A 27,557-nucleotide genomic window follows, 5' to 3' on the forward strand; every position below is an offset into this window, starting at 1 on the left:
GATAAAAAGTAAATAAGTAAATCCTTAAAAAAAAATCTGTTACCTTGATGGGAAACTATACTGCTGCCAGAAGTCTTCCCTGGAATGTGTGGGGCGGGGCGGGGTAGAAAGGAAGAACTCATCTTGGAGCTAGAAGAGTCACCCCACAGCCACCTGCTGTGCTCCAGAACATCTGGAACCAGTAATGACCCTCCAGATCACAACTCTTCTGATGAGGAAACCTCCAAATCCCGATGCCGCGTCTGTGGGAATCGCCAACAGGCTAAGGGCAGTATTTGCATGGAACCTTGCCTTGAGGACTCCCAGCACCAGCGCCTCCACCACCAAAACCCCGTTTAGTGGGCTCCGAGCCTGTGGGGACAGTGCCATAATCCCCACCAATTCCAAATGAATAGAGCACGGTCCAGGGTACTACCAGTGATGACAGGCACACGCCGTAAAAAGCAGACCCCCCTAACAGCATTGTGTGTCTCTCTACTGGTTAAGACCCCTCGGCCCCTCCTCAGAATCCTGGAACAGACTGCTCAGTAACATCCACTAACCAAGGCGGGAAAATCAGGAGGCCAACCGGCACAGAAAAAGAAATCTAAGGGTGAAGACACCTTCCAAATTCGCTTAGCCATGCTTAGTATCTAAAATGCAGGCCAGGGCTTCCCTGGTGGGTCAGTGGTTAAGAATCCGCCTGCCAATGCAGGGGACACGGGTTCCATCCCTGGTCCGGGAAGATCCCACATGCTGCGGAGCAACTAAGCCCACGAGCCACAACTACTGAGCCTGCGTGCCACAACTACTGAAGCCCGCGCGCCTAGAGCCCGTGCTCCGCAAAACGAGAAGCCCCCGCAATGAGAAGCCCGTGCACCACAACGAAGAGTAGCCCCCGCTCGCAGCAACTAGAGAAAGCCCGTGCGCAGCAACGAAGACCCAATGCAGCCAAAAATAAATAAAATAAATATTTTAAAAATTGAAATAAAATAAAATAAAATGCAGGTCAACCAGCTACTCTTTCAACTCAAAGAGAAACTGAAAATCAGACCAAGAGTTCCCTACACTTGCAACCAACGCAGCTGGCCATAACTTCCAACGTGATGCAAAACCCAAGTGTAGCCAGAAAAGAGAAGGGGTGACAGAAATGAACCAAAACAACCTAATTACATTTCAGCGAGGTCACACCCATTCTGAGAAAGTGCAACAAAGAGGCAAGGAACTCAGGCTCAGCTGAAGGACAGAGCCCAGGGCCCTTGGTGCCTCCCAGCAAATTCCTTAACTTCTCTGCACCTTACTCCGGGTACTGCTGGGCTTCCCGGGAGCCACTGTGAGGGCCGGCGGGGTGTAATCTGGTAGTGGGACCTGCACGATGTCTAACAGATGCTCTCCATCGGGCAACCTCACTCTCCAGCCAGGAAAAGGGGACCTTCTCCAACACCCCATTGTGTAAGTGCAGGCTTGGGCGTCCATCCATGGAAGTCAGCGGTCTGGTGGTCACTAACTGTCCCCGATCCTCCTAAATCTAGGTCACAGGTTGGGGGGTGGCGGGAGGGAAGAAAATGGTGCCCACGATTACAACATTACTTCTGGAAAACCTTTTCTCCCCGACTTTCAGGTGTCTAGTTTATGTCGGCTTCCCTATTCCAGGACCCCTGAGCGGCTTCCTCATTTCGGCCTAGGACATCCGCTGCCCCACCCCATAAGAGGCGCGGCCCCACTTTCCGGGAGACACGGGCCCACGAGGCAAGGCCTGGACGTGCGTTTATCCCACCAGGGGTTCCCCCGCGGAGAGGCGGGTTCCCCAACCAGGAGTCCGAGGCCTGGGGCGGGGCCGGGGGCCCTCTCTTTTGAACAGGAGACCGAGAACCACACTCAAGATTGGAGATCCACCGCTGGGGGGGCGGGGGTGGGCTGTGAAGTCTCTTCCGGGCCACCCTCGGGGAGGAGGAGGCGGGCCCCCAACGCCGGGCAGTAAACTGAGGCTCGGAGACAGAGCGGGCGTGCGGAGGCCCAGGCCGCGGGCAGCCGGGGCTCGAGCCGGGAGCGGAGCCTTGGGGGCGGCCTGGGGGCCGGAATCAGGGGCAGAGCCGGGGTCGGGGTCAGGGCCGGGGTCGGACTGCGTCGGCGCGAGGGTCCGGGTCCGGAACCGGGCCCCGGCCGGCGCGCCGGGCTCACCTCGTCTTCCTTGTGGTTGCGGATGCCGCGCACCAGGTCCTGCAGATTCTTGTCGAACATGCGGTCGATGCTGCCCTTGACCATCTTGAGGGCCATCGCGGCGGCTGCCGCCGGGCCCGAACCCCGGGAGGCCCGCGGCCAGGCGCCCTGAGGGGGCCCGGGGGGCCGCGTCTGCCGCCCGCGGAGCGCTGCGCTGCCAGCCGCCGCGGCGGGGCGGTCTCCCAGGCCAGGTCGGCGGCGGTTGGCGGGGCGGCGGCTGCAGCAGACCCGCTCAGCAGGCCGCGCTCCCCTCCCCTCCGGCTCCGCGCCGCTTGCAAATGGCGGACAAAATGGCGGCCGGTCAGCTGACGGCGGTAACCCGGACCGGGCGGCCCGCCCCCAGAGGCCCCGCCTCCCTATAAACCCCGCCCCCTCACCCCGAGACGCCGCGTTTCCCTGACGACGCCAGACAGCCCAATGGAAACGCAGACAACGGCCTCCGGGACGCTCGGCCACGCCCCCTCCAGCTCAGGGCTCTTCCCTCTCATAGGTCAGTGACCTCCGGAACTCCACCTACTTCCTCGTTCCGGTTGTAACCGCGCCCTCTACGCTCTCCCTCCCTGGCCCGCCCCTCAGTTAAGTGACATGTGTGGGCGGGCCCATCTGTGGGCGGGGCCTGCTATGGGCGGGGCGCCCACGTGGAGCTTCCCAGGGTGGTTCCTGGAGAAGAATCCAGCTCCGCCCTTTCTGATTCTAAAAGCTGACGGTGTCAGAGAACCTCCAAAACCGACTCTGCGGCGAACCGATCCTGAGTCTCCTGCATATCTCGCAAAATCCTGTGATATGGGCAGGACAGCGATTAACATGGCCACGTGGAAAAACTGAGGCCCAGAACTAGGACTTCAACACAGTCTTTCATTCAACGAACTTTATTGACAGCCTACTATGTGCCAGGCCTTACCAGTGAATGAGATACACTTGGTTCCTGCCCACCGGGATCCACCATAAAGAGAATAAAAAAGCAAGCCACAAACTGGAGTAAGATATTAGCAATACATATATCTAACAAAGGACTTATATCCACAATACAGTTAAACAGAAAATAAAGCAGAACCAAACAAAAATTCCTACAATTCGCAAAGAAAAAGACAAACCAGTTAAAACATGGCAAAAGATTGTGAATATGCATTTCACAAAAGAAGATATCCAGGGCTTCCCTGGTGGCGCAGTGTTTGAGAGTCCGCCTGCCGATGCAGGGGACGCGGGTTTGTGCCCCAGTCTGGGGAGATCCCACGTGCCGTGGAGCGGCTGGGCCCGTGAGCCATGGCCGCTGGGCCTGCGCGTCCGGAGCCTGTGCTCCGCAATGGGGGAGGCCACAGCAGTGAGAGGCCCGCATACTGCCAAAAAAAAAAAAAAAAAGAAGATATCCAAATGGCCAATAGGCTGCTGTATCTCAGTTATGAGGGAAAAGTAAATTTAAACCACACTGAGATATTTCTGTACCCCACATAAAAGTGGCTAAAATTAGGGCTTCCCTGGTGGCACAGTGGTTGAGAGTCCGCCTGCCAATGCAGGGAACACGGGTTCATGCCCCGGTCCGGGAAGATCCCACATGCCACAGAGCAGCTGGGCCCGTGAGCCATGGCCGCTGAGCCTGCGCGTCCAGAGCCTGTGCTCCGCAATGGGAGAGGCCGCAACAGTGAGAGGCCCATGTACCAGAAAAAAAAAAAAAAGGCTAAAATTAGAAAGATTGCCAATTTCAAGTGTTGCAAGGATGTGAAGCAACTGCAACTCCCCTGTCTTACATTTCAGGTAGGAATGTAAAACTACACAGCTACACTGGAAGCCTTTGCAGTGGAAGCACAGAGTCTTAACCACTAGACTGCCAGGGAAGTTCCCTGGCTGTATCTTTTAAAGCTAATATATGTATGCCCTTTGACCCAGCAACTCTACTACTGTACCCAACAAGAATGCATAAATACATCCACCAAAGACTTGGACACGAATGTTCACAGCAGCCGTATTTATATTAGCCCAAAACTCAAAACGATCCAAATGTCCATTGACATAAAATGGATATGTAACTCCTGTGGTATATCCAACAACGGATTACTATGCAGCAACAAAAAAGAACAAATCACTGGGACTTCCCTGGTGGTCCAGTGGTTAAGACTCTGTTCTTCCACTGCAGGGGGTTCGGGTTTGATACCTAGTCAGGGAACTAAGATCCCACATACTGCTCAGCATGACCAAAAATAAAATAAAATAAAATAAATGTACCCTGAAATAACAGAGAGACAAGAATAAGCAAAGACTATACTATAGCTACTACAAATACACTCAAAGTTTGAAAAGAAAACATGTACACAATGAAGTGAGAAAAATGAAGATTTAAAAAAATAAACCAGGGCTTCCCTGGTGGCGCATTGGTTGAGAGTCTGCCTGCCAATGCATGGGACATGGGTTTGTGCCCCGGTCCGGGAAGATCCCACATGCCACGGAGCGGCAGGGCCCGTGAGCCATGGCTGCTGAGCCTGCGCGTCCAGAGCCTGTGCTCCACAATGGGAGAGGCCACAACAGTGAGAGGCCCACGTACCGCAAAAAAATAAATAAATAAAAAATAAAATAAAATAAAATAAACCAAGGAACTTGTAGACTGAAAAAGTACAACATATGAAAAATATTCATTACATGGAATTAATAACAGATTAGACATTGATGAAGAAAAGATTAGTGAAATTAAAGACTTAAAAACTATCTAAAATGAAGCACACAGAGAGTGAAAACGCTTACAAGATGAACAGAACCTCGGTGATTGCAGAACAATATCAAGTAATCTAATATACATAACTGGAGTCCTAGAAAGAAGGAGAGAGAAGAAGGACAAAAAAAAAAACCCACAAAAAAACAAAGAATGAGGCTTCCCTGGTGGTGCAGTGGTTAAGAATCCACCTGCCAATGCAGGGGACACGGGTTTGAGCCCTGGTCCAGGCAGATCCCACATGCCGTGGAGCAACTAAGCCTGTGCGTCACAACTACTGAGCCTGCGCTCTAGAGCCCGCAAGCCACAACTACAGAGCCCATGTGCCACAACTACTGAAGCCCGTGCTCCTAGAGCCTGTGCTCCACAACAAGAGAAGCCACCGCAATGAGAAGTCCATGCACTGAAACAAAGAGTAGCCCCCACTCACCACAACTAGAGAAAGCCCACGCGCAGCAACAAAGACCCAACGCAGCCAAAAATAAATAAATAAATAAATATTTTTTTAAAAAAATCAAAGAATGAATGGCCACCAAGTTTCCAAATATAGTAACTATAAAACCAATCTAAGAAGCTCAATGAACTCCAGGGGAGATAAACACAGAGAAAAGCACAACCAAGCACATTATAAATTAAAGTGTTGGACATCAGAGATAAAATGGGACTTCCCTGGTGGTGGTTAGGACTCTGAGCTTCCACTGCAGGGGGCCTGGGTTTAATCCCTGGTCAGGGAACTAAGACCCCACAAGCCATGCGCAGCGTGCAGGATCTTAGTTCCCCGACCAGGGATTGAACCCAGGCCCCCTTCAGTGGAAGCGCCGAGTCTTAACCACTGGACCACCAGGGAAGTCCCAGGCAATACCTATTTTCAGATAAATAAAAGCTGAGTGAATGTGTGGCCAGTAGACATAAAATAAAAGAAATGTTTTCATTCCTAGGTTTTGGCACCAAAAAAAAAAAAGAAAGAAAGAAAAAGAAAATAAAAAAGAAAGGAATGTTAAAGGAAGTTCTTTGGACAGAAGGAAATGTTACCAGAGATTTGGACCTATGCAATGGAATGAAGAACACAAGAAAAATTTTAAATGTGGTTAATGCAATTTTTTAATTTGCATTTTAATTTAATTTGTTTTTTAATTTGGCTATGTCAGGTCTTAGTTACAGCATGCAGGGTCTTCGGTGCAGCATGTGGGATCTATTTCCCCGACCAGGGATCGAACCCAGGCCCCCTGCATTGGGAGTGCAGAGCCTTATCCACTGGACCATCAGGGAAGTCCCAATATAATTATTTCTTTTTCTTTTCTTTTTAAAATAGTCTCTTCCTTGGGCCCCCCTGGTGGCGCAGTGGTTGAGAGTCCGCCTGCCGATGCAGGGGATACGGGTTCGTGCCCCAGTCTGGGAGGATCCCATATGCCACGGAGCGGCTGGGCCCGTGAGCCACGGCCGCTGAACCTGCGCATCCAGAGCCTGTGCTCCGCAACGGGAGAGGCCACAACAGTGAGAGGCCTGCATACCGCAAAAAATAAATAAATAAATAAATAAAAATAAAATAAAATAATCTCTTCCTTACTGCATTCAGGGTTTTTTAAAAATTAATTAATTTTATTTATTTATTTATTTTTGGCTGCGTTGGGTCTTCATTGCTTTGCGCCGCCTTTCTCTAGCTGCGGAGAGCGGGGGCTACTCTTTGTTACCGAGCACTGGCTTCTCATTGCAGTGGCTTCTATTTTGGAACATGGGCTCTAGGCGTGCGGGCTTCAATAGTTGTGGCTCGTGGGCTCTAGAGCTCAGGTTCAGTAGTTGTGGCACACAGGCTCAGTAGTTATGGCACATGGGCTCAGTAGTTGTGGCTTGTGGGCTCTAGAGCACAGGCTCAGTAGTTGTGGTGCATGGGCTTAGTTGCCCCGCGGCATGTGGGATCTTCCTGGACCAGGGATTGAACCTGTGTCCCCTACAATGGTAGGCAGATTCTTAACCACTGTGCCACCAGAGAAGCCCTAAAATTATTTCTTAATGTCTTCAGATGATAATTCCCTTTTATTTTGTTTTCTTTTTTTTGTTTTCTTTTTGTGGTACGCGGGCCTCCCACTGCCGTGGCCCCTCCCGCCGCAGAGCACAGGCCCCGGACGCACGGGCCCAGCGGCCATGGCCCACGGGCCCAGCCACTCCACGGCATGTGGGATCCTCCCGGACCGGGGCACGAACCCGTATCCCCTGCATCAGCAGGCGGACTATCAACCACTGCGCCACCAGGGAAACCCGATAATTCCCTTTTAAAGAAAAACTAACAGCAATGTACTATGAGATTTATTTTACAACATATTTGAAGTAAAACAATAGTATATACAGAATGGGAGGTGGAAATGGAAATGTAAGCTTGTAAGGGTCTTACATGATGTGTGAAACAGTATGTTTTAACCCTAGTCATATTCAGAGACAGAAAGTAGAATGGTGGGGGCCAGGGGCTGGGGGAGGGGTGGAGAGTCAGTGTTTCATGGGGACAGAGTTTCAGTTTGGGAAGATGAGAAAGTTTTGGAGATGGATGGTGCGGATGGTTGCCCAAAAATGTGAAGGTACTTAATGCCACTGAGCTGTGCACTTAAAAATGGTTAAGATAGGGCTTCCCTGGTGGTGCAGTGGTTAAGAGTCCGCCTGCCGATGCAGGGGACACGGGTTCGTGTCCCGGTCCAGGAAGATCCCACATGCCGCGGAGCGGCTAGGCCCGTGAGCCACGGCCTCTGAGCCTGCGCGTCCGGAGCCTGTGCTCCGCAACAGGAGAGGCCACAACAGTGAGAGGCCCGCGTATGGCAAAAAAAAAAAAAAAAAAAAAAAAAGGTTAAGATGGTGAATTTTATATTTATGTGTATTTTACCACAATTAAAAATTAATGCATAGGGCTTCCCTGGTGGCACAGTGGTTGAGAGTCTGCCTGCCGATGCAGGGGACACGGGTTAGTGCCCCGGTCCAGGAAGATCCCACATGCCGCGGAGCAGCTGGGCCTGTGAGCCACGGCCGCTGAGCCTGCGCGTCCGGAGCCTGTGCTCCGCAACGGGAGAGGCCACAACAGAGAGAGGCCCACGTACTGCAAAAAAAAAAATGCATAAAAATCCACTATGAACAGTATATCAACATTTACAGGAAGACAGGATCTGAACCTGCACTTGACCAAATCTCCTCCTCTCCTCCTCCTAATCCCAGCCCTGTCAGGTGCAACTGAAGGGATACACACAATGTGGTCCCTCCACACACAGGAGCATCCCCTAAGCCACGAAAAGGGGTGAAGCCCCGACACTCGCTACAACGTGGATGGACCCTGAGAACATGATGCTCAGTGAGAGAAGCCAGACGCAGAAGGACACACAGTGTGTGATTCCACTGATAGAAAACGTCCAGAACAGGCAGATCCACAGACACAGAGAGTGGATACCTGGTTGCCAGGGACTGGGGATAGGGGGTGACTCTGATGGGGACAGGCTTCTTTTGGGGTGATGGAATGTTCTGGAGCTGGATAGAGATGATTGTGGCACAACTGTGGGAATGTACTAAATACCACTGGATTGTACACTTTACAGAGTGAATTGAACATGAACTGTATCTCAATAAGGCTGTTATTTAAGAAAATGACAAAGTAATTTCCAGTACAGCTCGGCTGGGCTGAGTGGTGTGTGTTTGATGACTGACTAAACAAAGGTGTGGATGGGTGACTAGGTGGCATGATACAAAAGCAGCCCACAATTGAACATAAATTGGTGCAGACACTATGGAAAACGGTATGGAGGTTCCTCAAAAAACTAAAAATAGAGTTACCGTATGTTCCAGCAATCCCGTTCCTGGGTGTATATCCAGACAAAACTCTAATCCAAAGAGATACGTGAACCCCTATATTCCTAGCATCACTATTCACAATAGCCAAGACATGGAAACAACCTAAATGTTCATCGACAGAGGAATGGATAAAGAACATGTGGTACATATACACAATAGAATACTACTCAGCCATAAAAAATAATGAAATAATGCCATTTGCAGCAACACAGATACAACTAGAGATTATCATACTAAGTGAAGTAAGTCAGAGAAAGACAAATATATGATATCACTTAAACATGGAGTCTAAAATATGACACAAATGAACTTATCTACAAAACAAAAACAGGTTCACAGACATAGAGAACAGACTTGTGGTTGCCAAGGGGAACAGCGGGGTAGGAGAGGGTTGGATTGGGAGTTTGGGGTTAGCAGATGCAAACTATTAAATATAGGATGGATAAACAACAAGGTCCTACTATAAAGCACAGGGAACTATATTCAATATTCTGTTATGAACCACAATGGAAAAGAACATGAAAAAGAATATATATACGTATAACTGAGTCACTTTGCTGTACTGCAAACTAACACAACATCGTAAATCAACTATACTTCAATTAAAAGAAAAAAAACCAAACAGCCCACAGTTGAGCCTCACTGCCCCACTGGGAGGAAACGACCCCACTTTCCAGATGAGGAAACCAAGGCCTCTGAACTGTGCCTGACCCGGGTCAGCCAGCAGAGCCTGGGTTCTTTTCGATGGCGTCATCCTCCTCCCTGAAGCCCTCCCTGATGGACCCCGGCTCCACAGGGATGTGGTTGTTTAGCTGCTCCTGAGCCCCGCACACAACAGGTGCTCATAAAGGCGAGGTGACCACGCTTTGTGGGTGCTCCCGCCCCCCGGGACCCTCTTTTCTGAGGCTGAGAGAGGAAGCAATGCTCCCAGAGTCACCGCGGCCAGCCTGGCGGTGGCTTTGCGCTCATGGGGGTGGGGCCAGTGCCTGGCCCTGCTCCGAAGTGGGGATGTGCCCCAGCAGGGACCTCAGGCCGGCCCTCCTTCCACCCCCGCAGCGGCTGAGGAGCTGATTGGTCCACCTCGCGGCCTCCAGCCACCTGCTGCTGTCTGTCTTGGGGCCACCCTCCCCATGCTCCATCCTGTCCACCAGGCCCAGCGTGGCAACAGTGGGGTAAGAGGGGCAGAGGGAGGCCTGGGCAGAGGTGGGGGTCCCTGGGATCTGGGAGGGCATCCCTGAGGTCCACAGGGGTCCCCGACTCCTGTGGTTGCCCACACACACCCTTAGGGGCACCCCCTGGCCCACTGGGCCCCTTCCCCACGGCCTGCTCTGGCCCCAGGGATGGGTCACACTAACGCTGGCACCAGAGACCCTGGGACCCCTAAGAGCAGGGCTGTGGAAGCCAACAGATGGGTTTGGCGCCAGCTCTGCACGACCTCTGGCCCACGTTCCACCTCCAGCCTCAGTTTCTTCATCTGCCCTATGGGAGCAGAGATGGCCAGAGGAGGCGGCAACCCCAGCGTTGGGGTTTGGAGGCCCGGGACCCCTGCCCCTGCCTACCATGGCCAGAACCAGGCTGGTCCGGCTGCTGGGGCTTGAGCTCCTACACCCAGGGTGTCCGGGGGGAGGCTGGGTGCCAGGAATAGGGGGTGAGGATGGTCCAAAGGGAGACCTCAGGGGGGCAAGGGCCTAGGAGGGGCTGGGCCCCACGTTGGCCTGTCCTGCTGGCCTCAGGCACTGGATAAAAATAGTCGCTGGTCTCTGAGAACATGAGCCGACCCTGGAGCCAAGGGTTCCAGTTTGGGCTCTTTGCTCACCTCTGTGTGACCATGGCCAGAACCCAGCCCACTCTGGGCCCCAGCAGCCCAGCAGCCTGTCAGGAGGGGTCCTGAGGCAGGCCTGAGGGGTGCAGGGAGAGTGCCTGCCGGAGGGCTGTGGCCGTGCCCTGCGTGTGAAACTACCAAGGAAAGGTGGCTCCAGGCAGAGGGACAAGCAAGGTGGTGTGGGGAGGTAGAGAGCCCCCTTCTCCCCAGGTCAGGCCCAGGCCCTGAGCCCAGGGGCTCAGCAAATGCAGGCTGCCTCTTCCCCCTTCCCCCCAAGCCGGACTCTGGACCTGCGGCTTCTCAGACGTCTCCATGACAACCAGGGCCTTGGAAGAGTTGGATGGAGGCCTGGGCAGTTGCCAAGTGGACGAGGACCTCTCTGCACTGGCTGACCCCTGCCCAGGCCAGCCCCGGGAGGACAGGGCTCAAGGTAGCCAAGAGGGTACCACAGGATGAAGCCCACGCCCCCATCCTCCTGTTGAGCCAGGTGGCTCACCTTCAGGGACCAGGCCTTGGTCTCCCACACTGGACTGACTTAAACCATGCCCCCCATTTCCAACCTGTGTCCATTAGTGTGTCGGGGGTTTGTAAAGAGACCAGAGAACACAGGTGCTGGGCCACACAGGTCAGGGTTTGAATCCCAGCTTGGCAGTGACTTGCTGTGTGCCTTTATGCAAGGCTGCCTCTGAGTCTGTCTGCTTTCTAATTTGCAAAATGGGAGCAGTCATCTGCCCCTTACCCAGCAGAACTGAGCGGAGGGTGGGATCAGCCTGGGGGTTTCCACGACCGTGACTGTCCCTCTTTTCCTGCCAACAGCGACATCCAGGCTGGCCGACTCCAGCAGCTGGCCCCGTGTGAGTAGCCGGGGCCCCGGGGTTTCAGCCCAGGGTGCCCCTAGAGTAGGGGACATGTTGGCCAAGAGGGTACGTTTCTGCAGCCCATGGGAAGGGTTTGGTCTCCCTTAGGGAAACACCCAGGATGACATGTTACTCCCCACAGGATTCTCAGGAGCCGGCCGCTGAGGGCAGCCCCGCAGGCGGTGTGGATGCTTGGCCCAAGAAAACAGAAAAGGAGCCTGTGGCCAAAGTGGCCTGCGGGCCTGGTAAGGAGGGGCTGAAAGCAGGAACAAGTGGGTTTCCGGGAGGCAGGGGTGAGGTGGGGGATGGGTGTGGACCAGCATGGGGGTGGGGGATCAGTCCTGGGCTGGGTCCTTGGATCTGGGGGGCAGGGTGATGGCATGCATGGGGCTCCTGACTGGGGGCTGTCTGGGTGTCACAGGCCGTAACTCAGTGGGCTGCGGGAGCCTCTGCTAATTCATGATAACACCAGCTTAGGTGCCACTAAGCTTCAGCTAATTATCTTCTAGAATATTCTGGGCATCCCAGTGAAGCGGCCAATCCAGCAGGGCTTAGTTCCTCGCCCAGGGCCGCACAGCCGGGCAGGGCAGAGCTGAGTTTAGCCGCGGGTCGGCCCCACACGGCCTGCACCCAGCCCGCACTTGCTCCTGCAGGCCCCCGGAGCCCCGCGCAGAAGAAGGCGCAGGCCGCGCCGCCCTCGCAGCCGCCCCCCACGCCCCCGGTCCTGAGCGAGGAGCTGCTCTGGGGACACCTGACGCTCAACAAGTGCCTGGTGCTCGCCTTGCTCGTGGCGCTGCTGGGCTCCGCCTTCCAGCTGTGCCGCGGTGAGCCTGCGCCGCCGCACGTGGTTACTCCCTCCCGGAAGCGCGGACAGCCCAGGGGACGGGTCTGTGCGCTCCCACTCTAGGCCGTACGCGCCCCCTTCCCCCCAGTATGGACCTTGTGAGTGAGGGGGGTTCCCCCGCCCCGTGCACTTCCTGCTCAGGGACAGACTGACCTTGTGCACCCCGACAGTCGCGCCCGAGTCCCTCTATCCAGGACCAGCTTTGACCCCCGCCTCCCACAGACCTTAAGAGGAGCCCTGCCCCCGCCACCCCCCAGGAAGGACCTCGGTGCACCTCCCTTCCCCGGTGACCGACCCTCACCGCCCCCTGACTCCCACCCCAGGCCTTGCAGGCCCAGGATGGGCATGTGCGCCCTCGTTCGGTAGCGTGCCGCTTTCTCTGTGCGCCAGGGCGGACGCTCCTGTGGCCCTCAGAGAAACGGGAGCATCCTTTTGTAGCCTGAATGAGGGAGGTTTGAAGGGAAGGTCATCGCAGCAGCGGAGACTGGGAACCCCTTCCCAGGGCTCGGAGGGACCCAGCCCAGCCTCAGCATACCCGGTGGGGTCCGGCTGGGCCCCCTTGCATGTCCCCAGGGAGAGGGGGCTCTGGGGGCAAGGGTGGTGATGGACGGTGTGCAGTGGTTGGTCCCCTGGGCCAGGCTGGCATCCCCTCCCGTCCCCTCCCAGAGGCCGTGGCGGGGGAGGCGGAAGCCCCTGCGCCTGTCCCTGAGCCGTGGGTCCCGCCAAGCTCGTCCCTGAAGGAGCCAGCGTCACCCATGGTAAGCACTTCCTCAAGTGAACTGTCAGTGGGGCCTTCACTGGGGGAAGGGGCCTGGGCCGTGGAACTCTGCGCCAACCCCACCACCCCACACTGTCCGCGTTGCAGCCAAAGTCCGTGGCCTGGGCCCCCCCACTGGGACCGCCCGAGCCCCCGGTGAAAGTAGAGGAAAGGGCTGCGGTTCCCAGGAGCAGCGGGGCTGCAGAGAGCGTGCCGCTTGCCGACCGAGGGCCCAAGGAGAAGCGGAGGAAGGCGGAGAGGCTGAGAAAGGAGAGGCCCCAGAAGGAGAGGCCACAGAAGGAGGAGAGGCCGAGGAGGGAGAGACCCCGGAAAGAGGAGAGGCCGCGGGCTGCCGGGGAGGCCCTACCGCGACGCTGGGAGGCGCGCGAAGGGGGCCATTGGGCATGGGCGGGAGAGTCTGGAGACCCCGAGCATAGGAAGAGGCAGGCCTGGGCCTCCCCGCGGCACCCCGACGAAGAGGACCAGCCTCCCGGCCGCCAGAAGCACCACGCGGGCAAGAGGCGGGACTGAGCCAGACCTGGGTCCTGCGTGGGGGTCCCTGAACCTCTGCTCGACTGCCCCGCAGTTTCAGCAAATAAAGTGAGTGCTGTGGTCCCCCTCATCACCTGCTCCTTTGTGCCCGGATCCCAGAACCTGCCCGAGGCCTGAGTGACAGGGATGGGGAGCTTTAGGCGGCTGGTGGGGGGGCGGGGGCAGGGAGGCAGTGGGTGCCAACGGGGAGGACGCGGCCCTGCCCGCCAAAGGAGAAATGGGGGAATGAGGCTTCCGCCTGTCCCCAGACATGCACGGACACCCCAACCGCGTGCTTTTGGTCTTTATTGGGAGCGATGAAGGGGTCCGAATAAATACAGGCCGGCCGGAGCACGGCGCGGGGTCACCGGCAGCCGCACTCGGTGGCCACCATGTTGGGCACGTGGTGCGCGCTGATGCGCTCCTCGGACAGGCTGATGAGGAGCTTGCCGGCGTAGGCCGTGGGCACGCAGCAGGGCGGGCGCTCCAGGGCAGCGCCGCGGGCCTGCATCTTCAGCAGGAGCACCACGTGGTTGCCGTACCGCGGGTTGCGGTCCGATTGCGGCCAGCCGCACGCGCCCTGGCAGTTGTTGGCCTGGTACGTCTCGGGGATAAGCACCGAGCGCTCGGCCCGGAGGTCCACGCTCAGCTCGCGCAGCCCGCACGGCCCGTCAGTGGCCGCGGCGCCGGTGCTGCGCTGCGCCCGTGCCGACCCCATCCGCTCCCGCCCGCGCCACTCGGCGCGCAGGCCCTGTAGCGCTTTCAGCAGCAGCAGCGCGCGCAGCGGGCCGCCGGGGCCACCCGGGTCCCCCGGGCACAGCGCCAGTAGGCGTGCCAGCAGCGGGGTGGCGGCGGGCGGCAGCCCCGGGAGGCCGCGCAGTTCCGCGGCCGCCGCCTGAAGCTCGGCGGCCACCCGGCGCGCTAGGCCCGCGGCCCACAGCGCGGACGCCGGAGCCTGCAGTGGCGCGCGGACCCCGGGGGTGGCTGCCGTGGGCGGCAGCAGCAGCAGCAGCGGCTCCTCGCCGTCGAGCAGGCGCTCCAGCGCCGCGGGGTCCGACAGGTTGACCTGGCCCTGCGGGAAACCGGCCAGCGCGCCCGGGTCCAGGGCCAGACGCGGCGGCGAGGCTCGGGACGCGGATCCCCGCAGCGCGCGCACCAGGCGCGTGAGCGTCTCCAGGAAGGGATCGGCGCTGGGCGGCGCCTCCTCGGGCTCTGGGGACGGCCTGGACGGCAGAGTGGGGGGTCGTGAGGGCGCAAGGCTGCGTCGCTCCCCACTCCCCGCGCCCCCAGGGCCGGGCCCGCGCGCACCTGGGCTGCGGGAAGGGCACCGAGTCCAGCCGGCCGTGCGCGGGCATCGGCGCGGGACCCCGCGGCGGCAGCAGGAGCAGCGCCGGGGTCATCCGTGTGAAGCAGCGGGAGTCGGCGCCGAACAGCAGCGCCTGCAGCTGGGCGGTGCTCAGCGGCGCACCTGCGAGGGGAGGCGCGTGCGCGGCGCTGCTTCAGCGCCGGGGGTCTGGGGGTCGAACGCAGCCGTCCCCACGCTCCGCGGCATCCCTGTCCCTGCCTGGGCGAGACCTACCGTTTCCGCGGCGCCGCAGGGTCAGGGCGAGCCCAGGCCCGCGCCAGGCCGCCTCGGGGCGTCCCACAACCAAGGGCAGGTAGCTGGAGTCCTGGCTCAGGCAGAGGCTCTGCGGAAATGAGGGCTCAGCCAGGCAGTGGGTGCGCGGGACGCCAGCCCTGCTCTGCCTGCTGCCCTTAACATCCCTTCACGATTCCAACCTGGGCACTTGCAGCCTTTTTGTTAAACCCAGTTAAAAAAATCAACAAAACCGTAACCCCTTCCTCGCCCTGAGCGAGGGCTCCTGGTGGCCCAGGGGCAGTCCCCTTCACTCCCTGGTACCTGGGCGCCGGGCAGCCCGGCCCCGGTGACGGTGACCTCCGGGCCAGGCCCTGGGTACAGCACCATCAGTGCCAGCTCTTCGGGGTTGGCTCCTCCAGGTGGAGGCTCCTGGAACCTCAGCGAGGGTGTCGGCTCCCACGTCACTGCGGCCAGGACAGTGGGGAAGGCAACACCTGAGCCCCTCTCCCAAGCCTGTCCCAGTCCTGCACGAGGCAGAGCCCCCACCCCACCCAGAGCCCCGGGGAACCTAGTGGGAGAGGCTTGACGCCCCTGGACCCCAGGTGTAGGGCTTCCTTGGGACACGGGTGGCCTGGGGAGGAGTGACGGACACTGTGGGCAGTAGGGTGGAGCCCTTGGGGCCTCTTGGTCTGGGGATGCCCTGGGGGGAAGCCCTTCCTCGCAGTGGGTCTGAGGCCAGCGGTCCCTGGGGACAGGCCCCCTGGGCAGCCTGGTCAGGGAGTGGGGGGAAGGGCCCTCCTCCGCTGGACCTTCAGGCTGTGCTGGCCCTGCCTCCTGTGGCTCCCAGGTCGGCGGAGAGGGGACCCTCCCCAGGCACTGCAGGAGGACTTGCGGCCCCAGACAAGGCAAAGATAGGTCACCCACCTCTGTGGCCATCAGCCTCCACTTCCCGAGGGTTCTCCCACCCCGGGGCACCAGAGCCGGCCCCCCGCCCAGGCCCCCGGGTTAGGGCCCCACGTACCTTCCTCCAAGTGTAGGACCACCAGCTGCCGCCCCCCGGGTCCCCCAAGCCATGCCTGCAGCTGCTGCAGATGGGGCAGGGCGGGCTGCCCGTCTCTGGGGGGGCAGACCGCAAAGGTGGCCAGGTCCCGGGGCCCCCAGTGGGCGCGCCGCACGGCCTCCAGGAAGGCCCGCTCGTAGCCGCTCAGGGCCCCCACCACCCGCAGGGGAGCACTGCTCCTGTTGCCACCCCCATCCAGGGTCACCAGGCACAGGGGGTCCCGAGGGCTGCCTGGTGGCCAGACCCCAGGGGGTGGCCAGTCCCAGTCTTGGTGGAAGATGAGCCCTCCGCTGCCTGGGGTTGTCTCCCTGGGCAGGGCCGGGGTGCTGGGGACCTCTCCCCTGAGGGTCCTGGCCCCCAGCAGGGCCCCCATTGCCGACAGCACCAGGGCCAGCTGAGAGAGAGGTGGACCCTGCATCGTGGGAGCTTGGAGGGGCCGGGCTGACCCAGCTTATATGGGGGAGCAAGAATGTTTGTGCCAGAGGGCGGCCCCTATCTCCTTCAGGGATGTGACCTTGGGGGCCAGTGCCCGCCGTGAGCCCGGGCAGGCCGGCAGCCTTCTCAAAGCCCCTTCTGTTCCGGCCCGGCTGCCTATCTATTTTCTTCTCACCAGTGCTACAAAGTGTGGCCTGTGACCCATTTGTCAGACTGTCCTTGACGAGTTTTCCCCTTTGGAGCCAGGAGCAGGAATGTGAGCAGGGAGTGTGTGGACCAAACAATCAACAATTTGGGGCGGGGTGGAGGGTGCTGGAGGAGGGCAGAGGTCTAGGGCCCCTGCCCCACAGGACCACTGGGTAGGTGGGGGGCGCCCCCCCCGCACCCACTGCACGCTTGCTCACCGTGCCTTCGGGGCCCACAGAGACCCCCAAGGAGAGTGAGCAGCCTTTGCTCTGCTCTCCTCCCAGAGGACGACCCCAGACCCACTGCTGGCCAGCAGGGTCTGTCCTCACCCAGCAGCCTCCAGGGCACAGCATTGCCAGCGGCCACCCCCTGGGGTCCTGGTGGGGCCCCAACCCTGAGCCACCCCCATAGGTGGCGGAGGGCAGCCATGCGTGTTCACCCACAGCAAGTGGGTGCTTCCCACCCACCGACCCGCCGGCCGCCTGGCCGGCCAGCCCACACAGCAGTGCACTCCATGGTTAGCAGAGACTCTTTAATGGGCTCTGGGAACACGGCCCAGCCCTGTACAAAAAACTCAACTTCACTCTGGGGGGCGGGACACAGGAAAACAAGGCCAAACTTGCTGGGACAGGGGTGGCTTTTCAGTTGGTGGGGGGAGGGGGAGGAATGTTCCCAGGGCCTTCGGAGGGCAGCGGGGGCCTCAGCATCGGGGGCATGGGAGTCGGGGGGTGCACCCCAGGATTTGAGGGGTGAACTCCAGGAGGCTGGGGATGGACCCCAGGAGCTGGAGGATGGACCCCAGGAGCTGATGGGTGGACCCCAGGAGGTGGGGGGTGGACCCCAGGAGGCTGGGGGTGGATCCCTGGGGCTGGGGGGTGGACCCCGGGAGCTGGTGGATGGACCCCCGGGGCCTGGGGGTGAACTGCAGGAGCTGGTGGGTGCACCCCTGGGGCCTGGGGGTGAACCCCAGCAGATGGGGGAGGATGGACCCCGGGGGCTGGAGGGTGGACCCCTGGCGCTGGAGGGTGGACCCCCGGGGCTGGGGGATGGACCCCTGGAGCAGGGGGGTGGACCCCAGATGCTGGTGGGTGGACCACTGGTGCTGGCGGGTGGACCCCAGGAGCTGGGGGGTGTACTCCAGACGCTGGGGGGTGGACCACTGGTGCTGGGGGGTGGACACCGGGAGCCGGTGGGGGCAGCTGAGGAGGGCCCGGGGGCCCCGAGGACGCAGGCCCACTGGGCGGCATAGGGGGCAGGGGCAGGCCTCCTGGCGGGGGCGGGGGCAACGACTCGGGCAGTGGCGGCCGAGGGGGCAAACCATTCATCAGCGGGGGTGGGGGCCGCTTCACCCCAGGAGGCCCGGCAGGGAGGCTCGGCGGGGCCGGTGGCTTCTCCATCTTAAAGTGGAACTGGAGGAAAAACTGGACAGAAAGGAGAGGCTGAGCGCGGCCCCTGGGCCTTGGGCTGGGAGAAGGTTCGGGAACTGCCTGGACCTGCAGTGACTCACCTGCTTAGTTTCCCGGTTCCAGTGAGTCCAAAACTTGCCTTCAGCCTTGTCAATCTCCCTGCTCGGCACCTGCGTGGGGTGGAACAGGGGGCAGAGACGGGCCCTCAGGACCACGAGATGGCCCGGCTGAGGAGGCCCTTCTGTGAGGGGACAGGGTCTAGCTCAGGGGTGACAGAGTCGACTGATGTCCTTGCTGCACTGCTCAGCAAACCTGCAACCCCGAGAAAGTCGTGATCTACGCTATCCCAGTAACGTCCGTCTGGGAACCAGATCCAGTCACGGAATCCACAAACAACCAGCAGCAGTGACACCTTACTGCTGGGGCTACGTCAGGGGCCTCTGCTTCTTGGCGGACACCCACCTCGGACACCCAGCCCCTGGCCCTCACGCTGCCTTATCCTTTGCCACCCCCTCAAGAGGCAAGGGCCCAGAGGGATACCCCTGGCCCTGGCAGGAAGGGGCATCCTGGAGTGGGCCAGAGGCCAGCTGCCAGGATGGAGCAGACTCCTCAGCCGGCTCCCCACCTCTCGTGGGTCCAGCACGCTACCTTGAAGGCGATGGTCTCGTAGGGCTCGGCGGCCATGAGCAGGTACTGCCAGCGCCGGTCCGGAGGCTCGATCCTCTGCTCGTAGGCGGACATGAAGCGGTGGCGGGGCATGATGCCCTCGGCGATCTCGGGGTAGTCGATCTGTGGGGACACGGCCGGGTGGCAGCACCGCCTCTCAGGGAGCCCCTCCCCTCAGGACTGAGTCCCCAGCCTTTGCTCACCTGGAAGAGGAGGCTCTGCTGACCCATCTCCGTGTCCCTCTGCTTGGTCACTGCAACACAGGAGGTGTCAGGACCAGCTATGGGGCCCTGGGGCTGGCCTACCACCACCCACAAATGGGAGAGCAGGCCTGGGGGTGGTCACCTGGCTGGGGAAGCACAAGAGCCATCCGCAGCTGGACGGGCACCACCCAGGGCTGGGAGGGCTGCACCCCGGGTGCCATCTGCCCCAGATCACACGGGTGGGGGTGGTGGTGGGAGGGAGGTCTCCCCACTGCCCGCCCCCCCCGACCTGGGGAGCACCGAGTGTGAGGGTCAAGACTGTGCCCCCACTTCTAGGAGAGGATGCCCACTGCCAGAGATCTGTGGCTTTGGGCTGCTTTCCACATGGGTGCTCAGTGTCTCCCCACTACACCCAGGAAGACACCAGATGGCCTGGACTGGCCAAAAAGCCTGTGGTGGCCTCCCCAGGGGAATAGTACCATCCCTGTCCTGGCTCACCAAGCAGGCCCACCCCAGGGCCTTTGCACGCCACTCCCCGAAACGCCAGCCACACGCAGGATGTCCCCACCTTACCAAGACACCTATCAGGTGGCCTGCCTTCCCCCCACCCGGCAACACGGTCCCATGTATCCCCCCTGTACTCCAGCTGGGCCGCTTGACTGGCTTTCCAAACCAGGTAACACAGGTGCTGCTGCACGCGCAGACTCTCACCCCCTCTTCCTTTCTCCTCAGGTGAAGAAGAGCCAGCACCCAGTTCCGAGGTCAGAGGAAAGAGCCACACCAGGGCCCGCGGTCGCGTCCCACAAGCTCACCCACCTTTGCTAGGAGCATAACGAATGGCGACAGGCACGGACCGGACAGGACACCACGCTCCCCGCCCCTCCTCGGCATGTGTGTGAAAGTTCAAGGCAGGAAGGCGGGTCCCGGCCCCCAGGGAAAGAAGCCCTCTGACAGGAAGTGAGTGGAGACACTCCCCAGAGGTGGATAGTGTGGGTCTGGGTGTGGGTGTGGATGGGTGTGAGGCTGCCCGCCAAGGCCACAGAGCATCCTTACCTTTGTAGCCCGGGCGGCCGATCTTCACGAACTTCTTCACCTCCACCTTGACCTTCTCTGGCGCCGGCTGGGCTGGGGCCTCCTTGGCCTCCTTGGCTGCTCGCCGGGCCCTGCAGGTGGGACGGACATGGTGCTGAGGCCCCTCCACACAGGCCGCCAAGGCCACAGGCCCAGGTGCCAGGAGTGCCACACCCCCGCCCTGCCCCAGCCAACCTTGGAGCTTCAAGGTCAGGGGGGACGGGGGTCAAGTGAGGTGACAGCTCTGGTGGGGGTGAGCGCCGGGCATGGGAAGGGGCGCGAGGTACTCACAAGTTGGTCTGATGCTTTTTCCCTTGTGTGTGCGCGAGGTAACTCCCCTAGAACGGGAGAGGGACACACAGCTCAAGACAAAGCAAGCAGGGAGGTGCCGGTAGGCACCCGATCGCTGCTGAGTAGACGAGCGCTAGTGGGTCTGCACACAGGGGAACGAGACCCCCAAAAGCCGGAGGTGAGGCAGGCCTCCGGAGGGTGCGACGCAAGCAGTCTCACAGTGTGGGCTGTGGACACTGCTTGGAAGTGGTGGGGAAACCCGGGAGTGATCATGTCCCGTGATGCCATCTCCACGATGCCCCAGGGATGAGACACGCGAATCAGTGGTTCTCAAGTGGGGGGCGGTGGGGGGGGGGGTTCTGACCCCCGAGGACAGCATGCCCAGGACGGTCCTTCCCGGAGGATGAGCAGCCCCAATGCCGCGGGGAGACCCTCCCGTATCAGGCTGTTCAATTCAGTGCTGCCGTCCAGGACTGGGAACCACCGGAAACAAAGCACGTCCTCCACATGAGAAAAGGGACAAAGGGACCTACTCGTGCCAGGAGAGGGGCCCAGCGCGAGGGAGCATCAGACTCTCGCCTGCTTCAAAGGCGCAAAGTAGAGCCACACTGGCTAGACTTCATGACCCCGATCCTGACGTGGAACGTCCCAGGGTGTCCCCACGTTCCCAGATACACATCTGTGACAGCGGTGCCACCGCTACTGAAGGAAATGGACCGAAGGACTCCGAGTCCACAGCAGCGCAGGTGGGGCGGGGCAGGGGCGGGGCAGGGGTGGGGCAGGCCCGCACCTCATTGTTGTGCAGCGTCAGGCACAGCTTGCACTCGTAGGAGCCCAGATGGTTCTTCATGAAGTACGGGTCCTGCGGAGGAAGCATGCTTGTTATGCGGTGGAAGGGGCCCTGGGGACCCCGCACGGGCGTGAGAGAAGCACGGCTGCCCCTGGTGGGCGCTGAGACAACACCACTCCCTTCCGGGCAAACGCTCGCGGCAGAAGAGGGTGGGCAGAGGACAAGCAGGAGCCCCCAAGGCAGCACCGCGGCCCCTGGGAACCCTCGACACTGCAGAGTCCACTGAGTGGGGCTGGGGCTGACCATGCGCCCCTGCAGCAAGCTCCGGGGAGGGGTCCTCGGCAGCCTGGGGTCCAGGAGGCAGAGCCGAAACAGCACCGCCGCTCATCCATCTCCACAGCGCCGACCAGGCCCGCACTCCTCGTGCCGCAGCACAGCCGGACGCGGGCAGAGGAGAAGCAAGCGGGCCAACCTGAGGCCCTAGGGGACCCCGTCTCTGCACATCCCGTGAGTGGGGCAGGGGCTCCAGGGCCAACTGGTGACCACCCAAGAGGCGCAGAGCAGATGGCAGGGGTTCAGGTCTCAACTCCACCGCCAGGGACCGTGTTGTCATTGGCGATGACAATCCCACCCTCAACTCTGTTTCCTCATCTGGAAAATGGGGAGAGAAACAGAACTGACCTCCCAGGCCAGGCCTGCGAGGGGCTTTGGGGTTGCCCGGCACACGGTGAGGGCTCGACACACCTCAGGGCGTTTCAAAGTCTAAGAGGACCCATACACTGAACACCAAGGGGCACATCGAGGACAACTATGCCTCCAGGGTCCACTGGGCAATGTCTGGGGACGTCAGTGGTTGTCACGAGTTGGGGGGCTCCTGGCATCAAGTGTGGAGGTGAGGGTGCTGCTCCACACCCCACAGCGCCCGTGATGGCCCCCACGCCCCAGGGAATGACCTGGCCGCACGTCCAAGCTGAGAAACCCTTAGTCAGTTATTCACGAAAATCTTGAGTCTGCTCCCTGCTCACCCTGGACACCAGGATAAATCCCCGATAGTCAGCTGGTGTAAACCAGGGGGGCCCCCAGCATCTGTATCACCTCCTCTCCCTCCCACTCAGGTGTGGACTGAAATGTGTGCAGCATCCCAGGACCGCAGAGGTCACGTGGTCATGGAACCCAGTCGCCTGGGGTCAGTGGAATCCCTATCCCTGGTGTCTCACCGGAGGTGATTCCGCCCCCCAGGGGACACTGAGCGACATATGGGGACATCTGTGGCCGCTGTGACTGGGGAGCTCCTGGCATCTGGCACGGGGGCAGGGCAGGGATGCTGCTGCACACCCCACAGCACCCAGGGAGACCCACATACGTGTCCCCAGGGCCGAGGCTGAGGTCTGTCTCCCTACAGCTCTGTACGGATAAGCTGCTGTCCTTCGCTGCCCGTGGTGCCATCAGGGCCCCCACCACTGGCGACTCCCCACACCTCTGGTTAAGTATAGCTTCCTGCGGTAACAGACCCTTCAAACGTGGGCTACGAACAGCAGCCGGCCTCTGGTGGACACTGAGAGCTGCCACTCCGGGTGAAGCTCCCTGGTGCAGGGTGGGCCCAGGCGGTGGGAGGGCACGGGTACCTTGTTGATATCGATGGTCTCCAGGGCCAGCTGCCGGAGGCGCTCCCTACGGTCCCGGTTGCTCTCAGAGGAGGAGGCCACGCCCCCGCTCCCGGTCTTGCCTCCGGGGCGATGCTGGAAGTCCATGGTGAGGACCCTGGGGCTCTACCAGACCAGAGAGGAAACCTGTGGAGGCCAAGGGGCGGCTGTGAGGCTGCGCAGGAGGCCTCACCCTCCTGGTTCAGCCTCATCCCCCACCCCACTCTCGCCACCCTCAGCCCCACGCCCAGGCTTCACCAAGTCTCTTTCAGTGGCCGAGGGTCCACGATGGGCCAGGCACATGGAAATGAGAAAGAAAAAGAAACAGGGCATCTCCAGGTGACCTTGTGGGTGGACTGAGGAAGTCCCCCCAGCCTGAGGAGTGCAAAGGCCCAAGGACCCGAAATGGCAAAGGGCAAAATGAGACCAAGCTCTCACTAATTAGTCTCACCTCCTCCAGGAAGCCTCCCCAGGCCGCCCAAGCCCGTACTGTTCACTCCCTCCTCTGAATTCCCTTTCTGATCGTCTTACACTTACTTCTCGCAGCCTAAATTCTGCTTCTCTGGCTCAGCTGTACATTTGCTGGAAACAAGGAACACATCTACCAACCTATCCCCCACCCCCCACTGCCTAACGCACAAGATGTTCACGGCTCGTTCGCGGCCGAGGAAGGCTCTCCCGAGCCCTTGATGTCTCTTCCAGCCCAGCCACTGTTTCCCACCCTCCTTCAGGCTCAGTTCAGACCCAACCTCCAGGAACCTCTCTCTCATCTTACACTCCCTTTCCCACTGGTCAATGTTGGCCCCAGGCCCCTGGTATCTTGTCTCTGTTGGGGTAAATTCACAGGGATAGGGCCCAGGAGTGAATATGACCCCTGCCAAAGATGGCCCTATCGCAGGGGTTCCTGGACGTGTCACCTCACAGGGCAGAGGAGATTTTGCAGGTGGGGTTAAGTTAAGGCCCCTGAGATGGGGAGGACCCTGGATTCCCCAAGGGGCCTAGTGTCATCACAGGGTCCTTATAAGAGGGAGGCGGGGGGGGTCAGAGGCAGAGAGAGACGGGAGATGTTGTGCTGCCAGCTGTGAGGATGGAGGACAGGCCGCGAGCCAGGGATGCGGCGCCTCGAGAAGCTGGAAAAGGCGGGAACCGATGCTCCCCTGGAGCCTCCGGAATAAAGCTCAGTGAGACTCACGTTGAACTTCTGACCTCCAGAGCTGCATCATGAACTTAGGTCGTTTAAGCCACTAGGTTTGTGGTGGTTTGCTGCACCGACCACAGGAAACGAACAGTCCAGGCACCAGCCAGCTGTGCCACTGACCCGCAGTGTGACTTGATGAGTTTACAAAAACCTCACATATGGTGACCAGCGGGGTGACCTAGTTGGCTGCAGAATCCCAGGACTAGACTTTTTATTTCACGCCAAGTCCACCCAGAGCCGCCAACTGGTAAAGGCAAAACACTAACAGAGCCAAGAGTTCCAGTCAGTTTGGGGGGAGCCCAGTTTCTTCTTAAGCAGCCAGAACAAGCTCTTGTTCTAGTCGGGAGTACGTGCCACAGGTATTGTGAAAGCACCTGTGGAGAGGATCTGACTGGCTCAGGAAACCCAAACGCAAACAAATACTTGATCACTCACCACATTACAGTGAATGCCAGTACCTATCAGAGACTGAGATGAGGCCAGGGTGAAAAGGGGGCAGGTCCATCAAAACCCACTTGCTGGGGCTTCCCTGGTGGCGCAGTGGTTAAGAATCCGCCGGCCAATGCAGGGGACATGGGTTCGAGCCCTGGTCTGGGAAGATCCCACATGCCGCAGAGCAACTAAGCCCGTGCGCCACAACTACTGAGCCTGCGCTCTAGAACCTGTGAGCCACAACTACTGAAGCCCACGCACCCAGAGCCCCTGCTCCACGAGAGGAGAAGCCACCGTAATGAGAAGCCCACGCGCCGCAACAAAGAGTAGCCCCCGCTCGCTGCAACTAGAGAAAGCCCGCGCAGCAACGAAGACCTGATGCAGCCAAAAAAAAAAACAAACAAACAGAAAAATAAACAAAAAACCCACCCGCTAAACAGCAGGCAACACCCCTTCCCTTGGTCTGTGTCCAGCAGGCAGGAGACCCAGCTGGTGCTCCCAGCCCAGGGGAGATAGGAGTCTTTTCTGGGAAGAGAGTACCAGAGACAGTATTCTCAGACACTGACGGTTGGGGCCCCCCGCACTCCCCAAACCCCAGCACCCTGCCAGGCCCACTGAGCTCACTAGAATGAGAAGCACTGCTCTCCACAAAGACTAGTAACTTCACATAAACACATGCAAAGAAACGTGTGTATCAGAGAAAAAAGAAACCTGGTGGAAACGTCAATAAAAGATGCTAACGTCCTCCCGGATGACAGGAGACGTTACCACAACGTGAAACTAGAACAGGTGCCAAAGGTGAGCACGGTGAATTAAAACCAGACGAACCCTGGGACTTCCCTGGTGGTCCAGTGGGTAAGACTCCGCGCTCCCAATGCAGGGGGCCTGGGTTTCATCCCTGGTCGGGGAACTAGATCCCACATGCTGCAACTAAGAGTCCGCATGCCACAACTAAGACCCGGTGCAGCCTAAATAAATAAACAAATAAAGTTAAAAAAAAAAGACAAACCCTTTAAAAGCAAATACGTGATGAACCTGACAAAACAATGAATACGAGCGCTTGAAGGTAAGAGTCAAACAAGGCTTTCATAATGAAGAACAGGAAAATGAACAACAATAACAATAATAGCAAAATAATAAGAGGCAAAGCAAGAACCTAGAAATCCCGGACTGAAAACAGAACGAAACGGGGACACACTACTATATTTAAAATAGATAACCAGGGCTTCCCTGGTGGCGCAGTGGTTAAGAATCTGCCTGCCAATGCAGGGGACACGGGTTCGAGCCCTGGACCAGGAAGATCCCACATGCCGTGGAGCAGCTAAGCCCATGCGCCACAACTACTAAGCCTGCGCTCCAGATCCCACAAGCCACAACTACTGAGTCCGTGAGCCACAACTACTGAAGCCTGTGCACCTAGAGCCCGTGCTCCGCAACAATAGAAGCCGCCACGACGAGAAGCCCGCGCACTGCAACGAAGAGTAGCCCCTGCTCGCCACAACTTGAGAAAGCCCGCGGGCAGCAACAAAGACCCGACGCGGCCAAAAATAAATAAATAAAATAAATAACTTTATTAAAAAAAAAAAAAGATAATCAATACGGACCTCCTGCATACACAGGGAACTCTGCTCAATGCTCTGCAATGACCTATATGCGAAAAGAACCTGAAAAAGAGCGGACACATGTATGTGTATAAATCACTTTGCTGTACGCCCGAAACTAACACGATGTTGTAAATCAACTATAGACCCACATGAAATAACAACTAAAAAGAACAAACGTGGAGAATATCATCAAAGGAATGACCTATGAAATAAAATACCCCAGGACTGAAAGGACCTAATTTTCAGAAAAAACAGAAAAACACTCTCAAACGAAGAAACCATGAAATTTCACAACACTAACGAAAACCTAGAGTTTCTACTAGACAGAAAGAAAATCAGAAACAAGAGGTCGGAAACCAGAACGGGACGAGACCCTTCGGGACAGCATGGAACTCCTATGACGGGCAATGCTTTCACAATTCCCACCGGGGGCTTTTGATCTGGAACTTTACACCCACACTTCTGACTGTGAGGGTAAATAAAGCCGTTTTCAGCTAACCGAGAGCTCAATATAAAAAAATTGTCGACTTCTTCAAAAGCTACCTGATGAGCTCTGATGGAAGAAAGGAAGGGGAGTAGATGGTCACACTGAAAACAAGCCAGACCAGGGGAGCCCGGACAGCAGGTTCTAGGACAACTACTCAGCTGCAAGGTGGGGCTCCAGTCCCGACCGGAGCAGGAGGATGCCAGCTTTGAGAGGCAAGTTTCCACGGGGGAAAGGAAAAAAGGCATCCATTTGTTTCAAACTGTGGGAAAATACAACCGCTAGGCGTGTGGGGTGAAAACGCTTTGAGTACAAAGGTTTAACAACAAGCAAACAAAATCAGGCGAATAGGAAAAGTGAAGTTAATGAGCTTTCGGGGACAGGAGGAAGAATGGTATAAGAAACCTAGACTGACAAGCGGGGAAGTCACTTAACCTCAGGGCTTCGCTTGCGAAACGGGCCCAGCTAACGGGCTCTGGTGGTCTCGGGCGCGGTGCCGGGCGCTCCGCCTCCGGACCTTCCTTTCTACTCGGTGGGCCTGGAACTGGGGCCGCCGTCACCCCTATCCAGGTGAGTCCCGGACCACAGAGCCAGCAAACCAACGGACGAGTTCCCGGGCGCAGAGAAGGCGCCCCGGACCACGGGAGCCGCCACCCGACCCGACCTGACCCAACCCGACCCAACGGGCCTTTGCAGCCGGAGCTCCTAGCGGGCGGGGGGTGGGGGGGGTCGGGCCTGCCCAGCGCCGGGCGGGGACTGGGAGCCAGCGCCCGCCCCCAGCCCGCGCCCCTGCCGAGGCGCCCCTCGCCCACTCCCCTCCAGGGAGCCCCTCGCGGTCGCTGCCCTAGCCCCGCGCGACTCTTAACTCTCACCCGCGGCCGAACTGCCGTCGGCTGTTAGGCCACCACCTCTGCGGCCGCGCCGACTTCGTTCTGCACACGCGCACCGCGGGCTAAGGAAGCACTTCCGAGGGCAG

At 59.0% G+C, this 27,557-nt stretch overlaps 4 protein-coding genes across 9 annotated transcripts in view; 1 reads left to right on the forward strand and 3 right to left on the reverse strand.

Moving 5' to 3' along the window:
- AP3D1 (adaptor related protein complex 3 subunit delta 1) overlaps nucleotides 1-2,485 on the reverse strand; it is a 47,187-nt gene extending 44,702 nt beyond the window's left edge. For 3 of the 4 annotated variants that reach the window (XM_060094690.1, XM_060094689.1, XM_060094687.1), the window contains exon 1: nucleotides 1,276-1,443. In XM_060094690.1, coding sequence (XP_059950673.1) covers nucleotides 1,276-1,428 — 153 coding nt within the window. In that variant the 5' untranslated portion in view covers nucleotides 1,429-1,443. Of the gene's footprint in view, nucleotides 1-1,275; nucleotides 1,444-2,160 lie in introns of those variants that run through there. The other variant, XM_060094691.1, reaches the window with a different exon arrangement.
- An 8,371-nt stretch (nucleotides 2,486-10,856) lies between these two features.
- On the forward strand, nucleotides 10,857-13,533 carry JSRP1 (junctional sarcoplasmic reticulum protein 1). The gene is made up of 6 exons (XM_060092409.1): nucleotides 10,857-10,974; nucleotides 11,361-11,398; nucleotides 11,544-11,646; nucleotides 12,055-12,225; nucleotides 12,912-13,003; nucleotides 13,111-13,533. The coding sequence occupies exons 1-6, from the start codon at nucleotides 10,857-10,859 to the stop codon at nucleotides 13,531-13,533; spliced, it is 945 nt and encodes a 314-aa protein (XP_059948392.1).
- A 345-nt stretch (nucleotides 13,534-13,878) lies between these two features.
- On the reverse strand, nucleotides 13,879-17,112 carry AMH (anti-Mullerian hormone). 2 transcript variants are annotated; one of them, XM_060092411.1, is made up of 5 exons: nucleotides 16,134-17,112; nucleotides 15,434-15,576; nucleotides 15,113-15,221; nucleotides 14,842-15,001; nucleotides 13,879-14,756 (listed from the first exon to the last, which is right to left on the reverse strand). In XM_060092411.1, the coding sequence occupies exons 1-5, from the start codon at nucleotides 16,588-16,590 to the stop codon at nucleotides 13,898-13,900; spliced, it is 1,728 nt and encodes a 575-aa protein (XP_059948394.1). In that variant the 5' UTR covers nucleotides 16,591-17,112; the 3' UTR covers nucleotides 13,879-13,897. The 2 variants fall into 2 exon arrangements, with proteins under 2 accessions (XP_059948394.1, XP_059948393.1); XM_060092410.1 differs by having other exon boundaries at nucleotides 15,434-16,146.
- A 199-nt stretch (nucleotides 17,113-17,311) lies between these two features.
- On the reverse strand, nucleotides 17,312-27,551 carry SF3A2 (splicing factor 3a subunit 2). 2 transcript variants are annotated; one of them, XM_060094701.1, is made up of 9 exons: nucleotides 27,454-27,551; nucleotides 22,846-23,010; nucleotides 21,221-21,292; nucleotides 20,431-20,477; nucleotides 20,122-20,231; nucleotides 19,069-19,118; nucleotides 18,848-18,988; nucleotides 18,301-18,369; nucleotides 17,312-18,214 (listed from the first exon to the last, which is right to left on the reverse strand). In XM_060094701.1, exons 2-9 carry the CDS (start codon nucleotides 22,969-22,971, stop codon nucleotides 17,435-17,437), a joined length of 1,395 nt encoding a protein of 464 aa, XP_059950684.1. In that variant the 5' UTR covers nucleotides 22,972-23,010; nucleotides 27,454-27,551; the 3' UTR covers nucleotides 17,312-17,434. The 2 variants fall into 2 exon arrangements, with proteins under 2 accessions (XP_059950684.1, XP_059950685.1); XM_060094702.1 differs by lacking the exon at nucleotides 27,454-27,551 and adding an exon at nucleotides 27,017-27,414.
- Nucleotides 27,552-27,557: the final 6 nt, after the last annotated feature.

Source organism: Mesoplodon densirostris, chromosome 3, assembly GCF_025265405.1.
Source record: "Mesoplodon densirostris isolate mMesDen1 chromosome 3, mMesDen1 primary haplotype, whole genome shotgun sequence".
NCBI classification, from domain to species: domain Eukaryota; kingdom Metazoa; phylum Chordata; class Mammalia; order Artiodactyla; family Ziphiidae; genus Mesoplodon; species Mesoplodon densirostris.

Excerpts from the sequence above, each read along its gene's own strand:
- JSRP1 (XM_060092409.1), top strand. The coding sequence starts at position 10,857 with ATGACAACCAGGGCCTTGGAAGAGTTGGATGGAGGCCTGGGCAGTTGC. Across the intron at positions 12,226-12,911 it reads CGCCTTCCAGCTGTGCCGCG|AGGCCGTGGCGGGGGAGGCG; the intron begins GTGAGCCTGCGC and ends GTCCCCTCCCAG. Across the intron at positions 13,004-13,110 it reads AGGAGCCAGCGTCACCCATG|CCAAAGTCCGTGGCCTGGGC; the intron begins GTAAGCACTTCC and ends TCCGCGTTGCAG.
- AMH (XM_060092410.1), bottom strand. The coding sequence starts at position 16,048 with ATGGCCACAGAGGTGGGTGACCTATCTTTGCCTTGTCTGGGGCCGCAA. Across the intron at positions 15,222-15,433 it reads CCGGGCTGCCCGGCGCCCAG|AGCCTCTGCCTGAGCCAGGA; the intron begins GTACCAGGGAGT and ends TCATTTCCGCAG. Across the intron at positions 15,002-15,112 it reads CCTGCGGCGCCGCGGAAACG|GTGCGCCGCTGAGCACCGCC; the intron begins GTAGGTCTCGCC and ends CTCCCCTCGCAG.
- SF3A2 (XM_060094701.1), bottom strand. The coding sequence starts at position 22,971 with ATGGACTTCCAGCATCGCCCCGGAGGCAAGACCGGGAGCGGGGGCGTG. Across the intron at positions 20,232-20,430 it reads AAAAAGCATCAGACCAACTT|GGCCCGGCGAGCAGCCAAGG; the intron begins GTGAGTACCTCG and ends TCCCACCTGCAG. Across the intron at positions 18,215-18,300 it reads GGAACCGGGAAACTAAGCAG|TTTTTCCTCCAGTTCCACTT; the intron begins GTGAGTCACTGC and ends CTTTCTGTCCAG.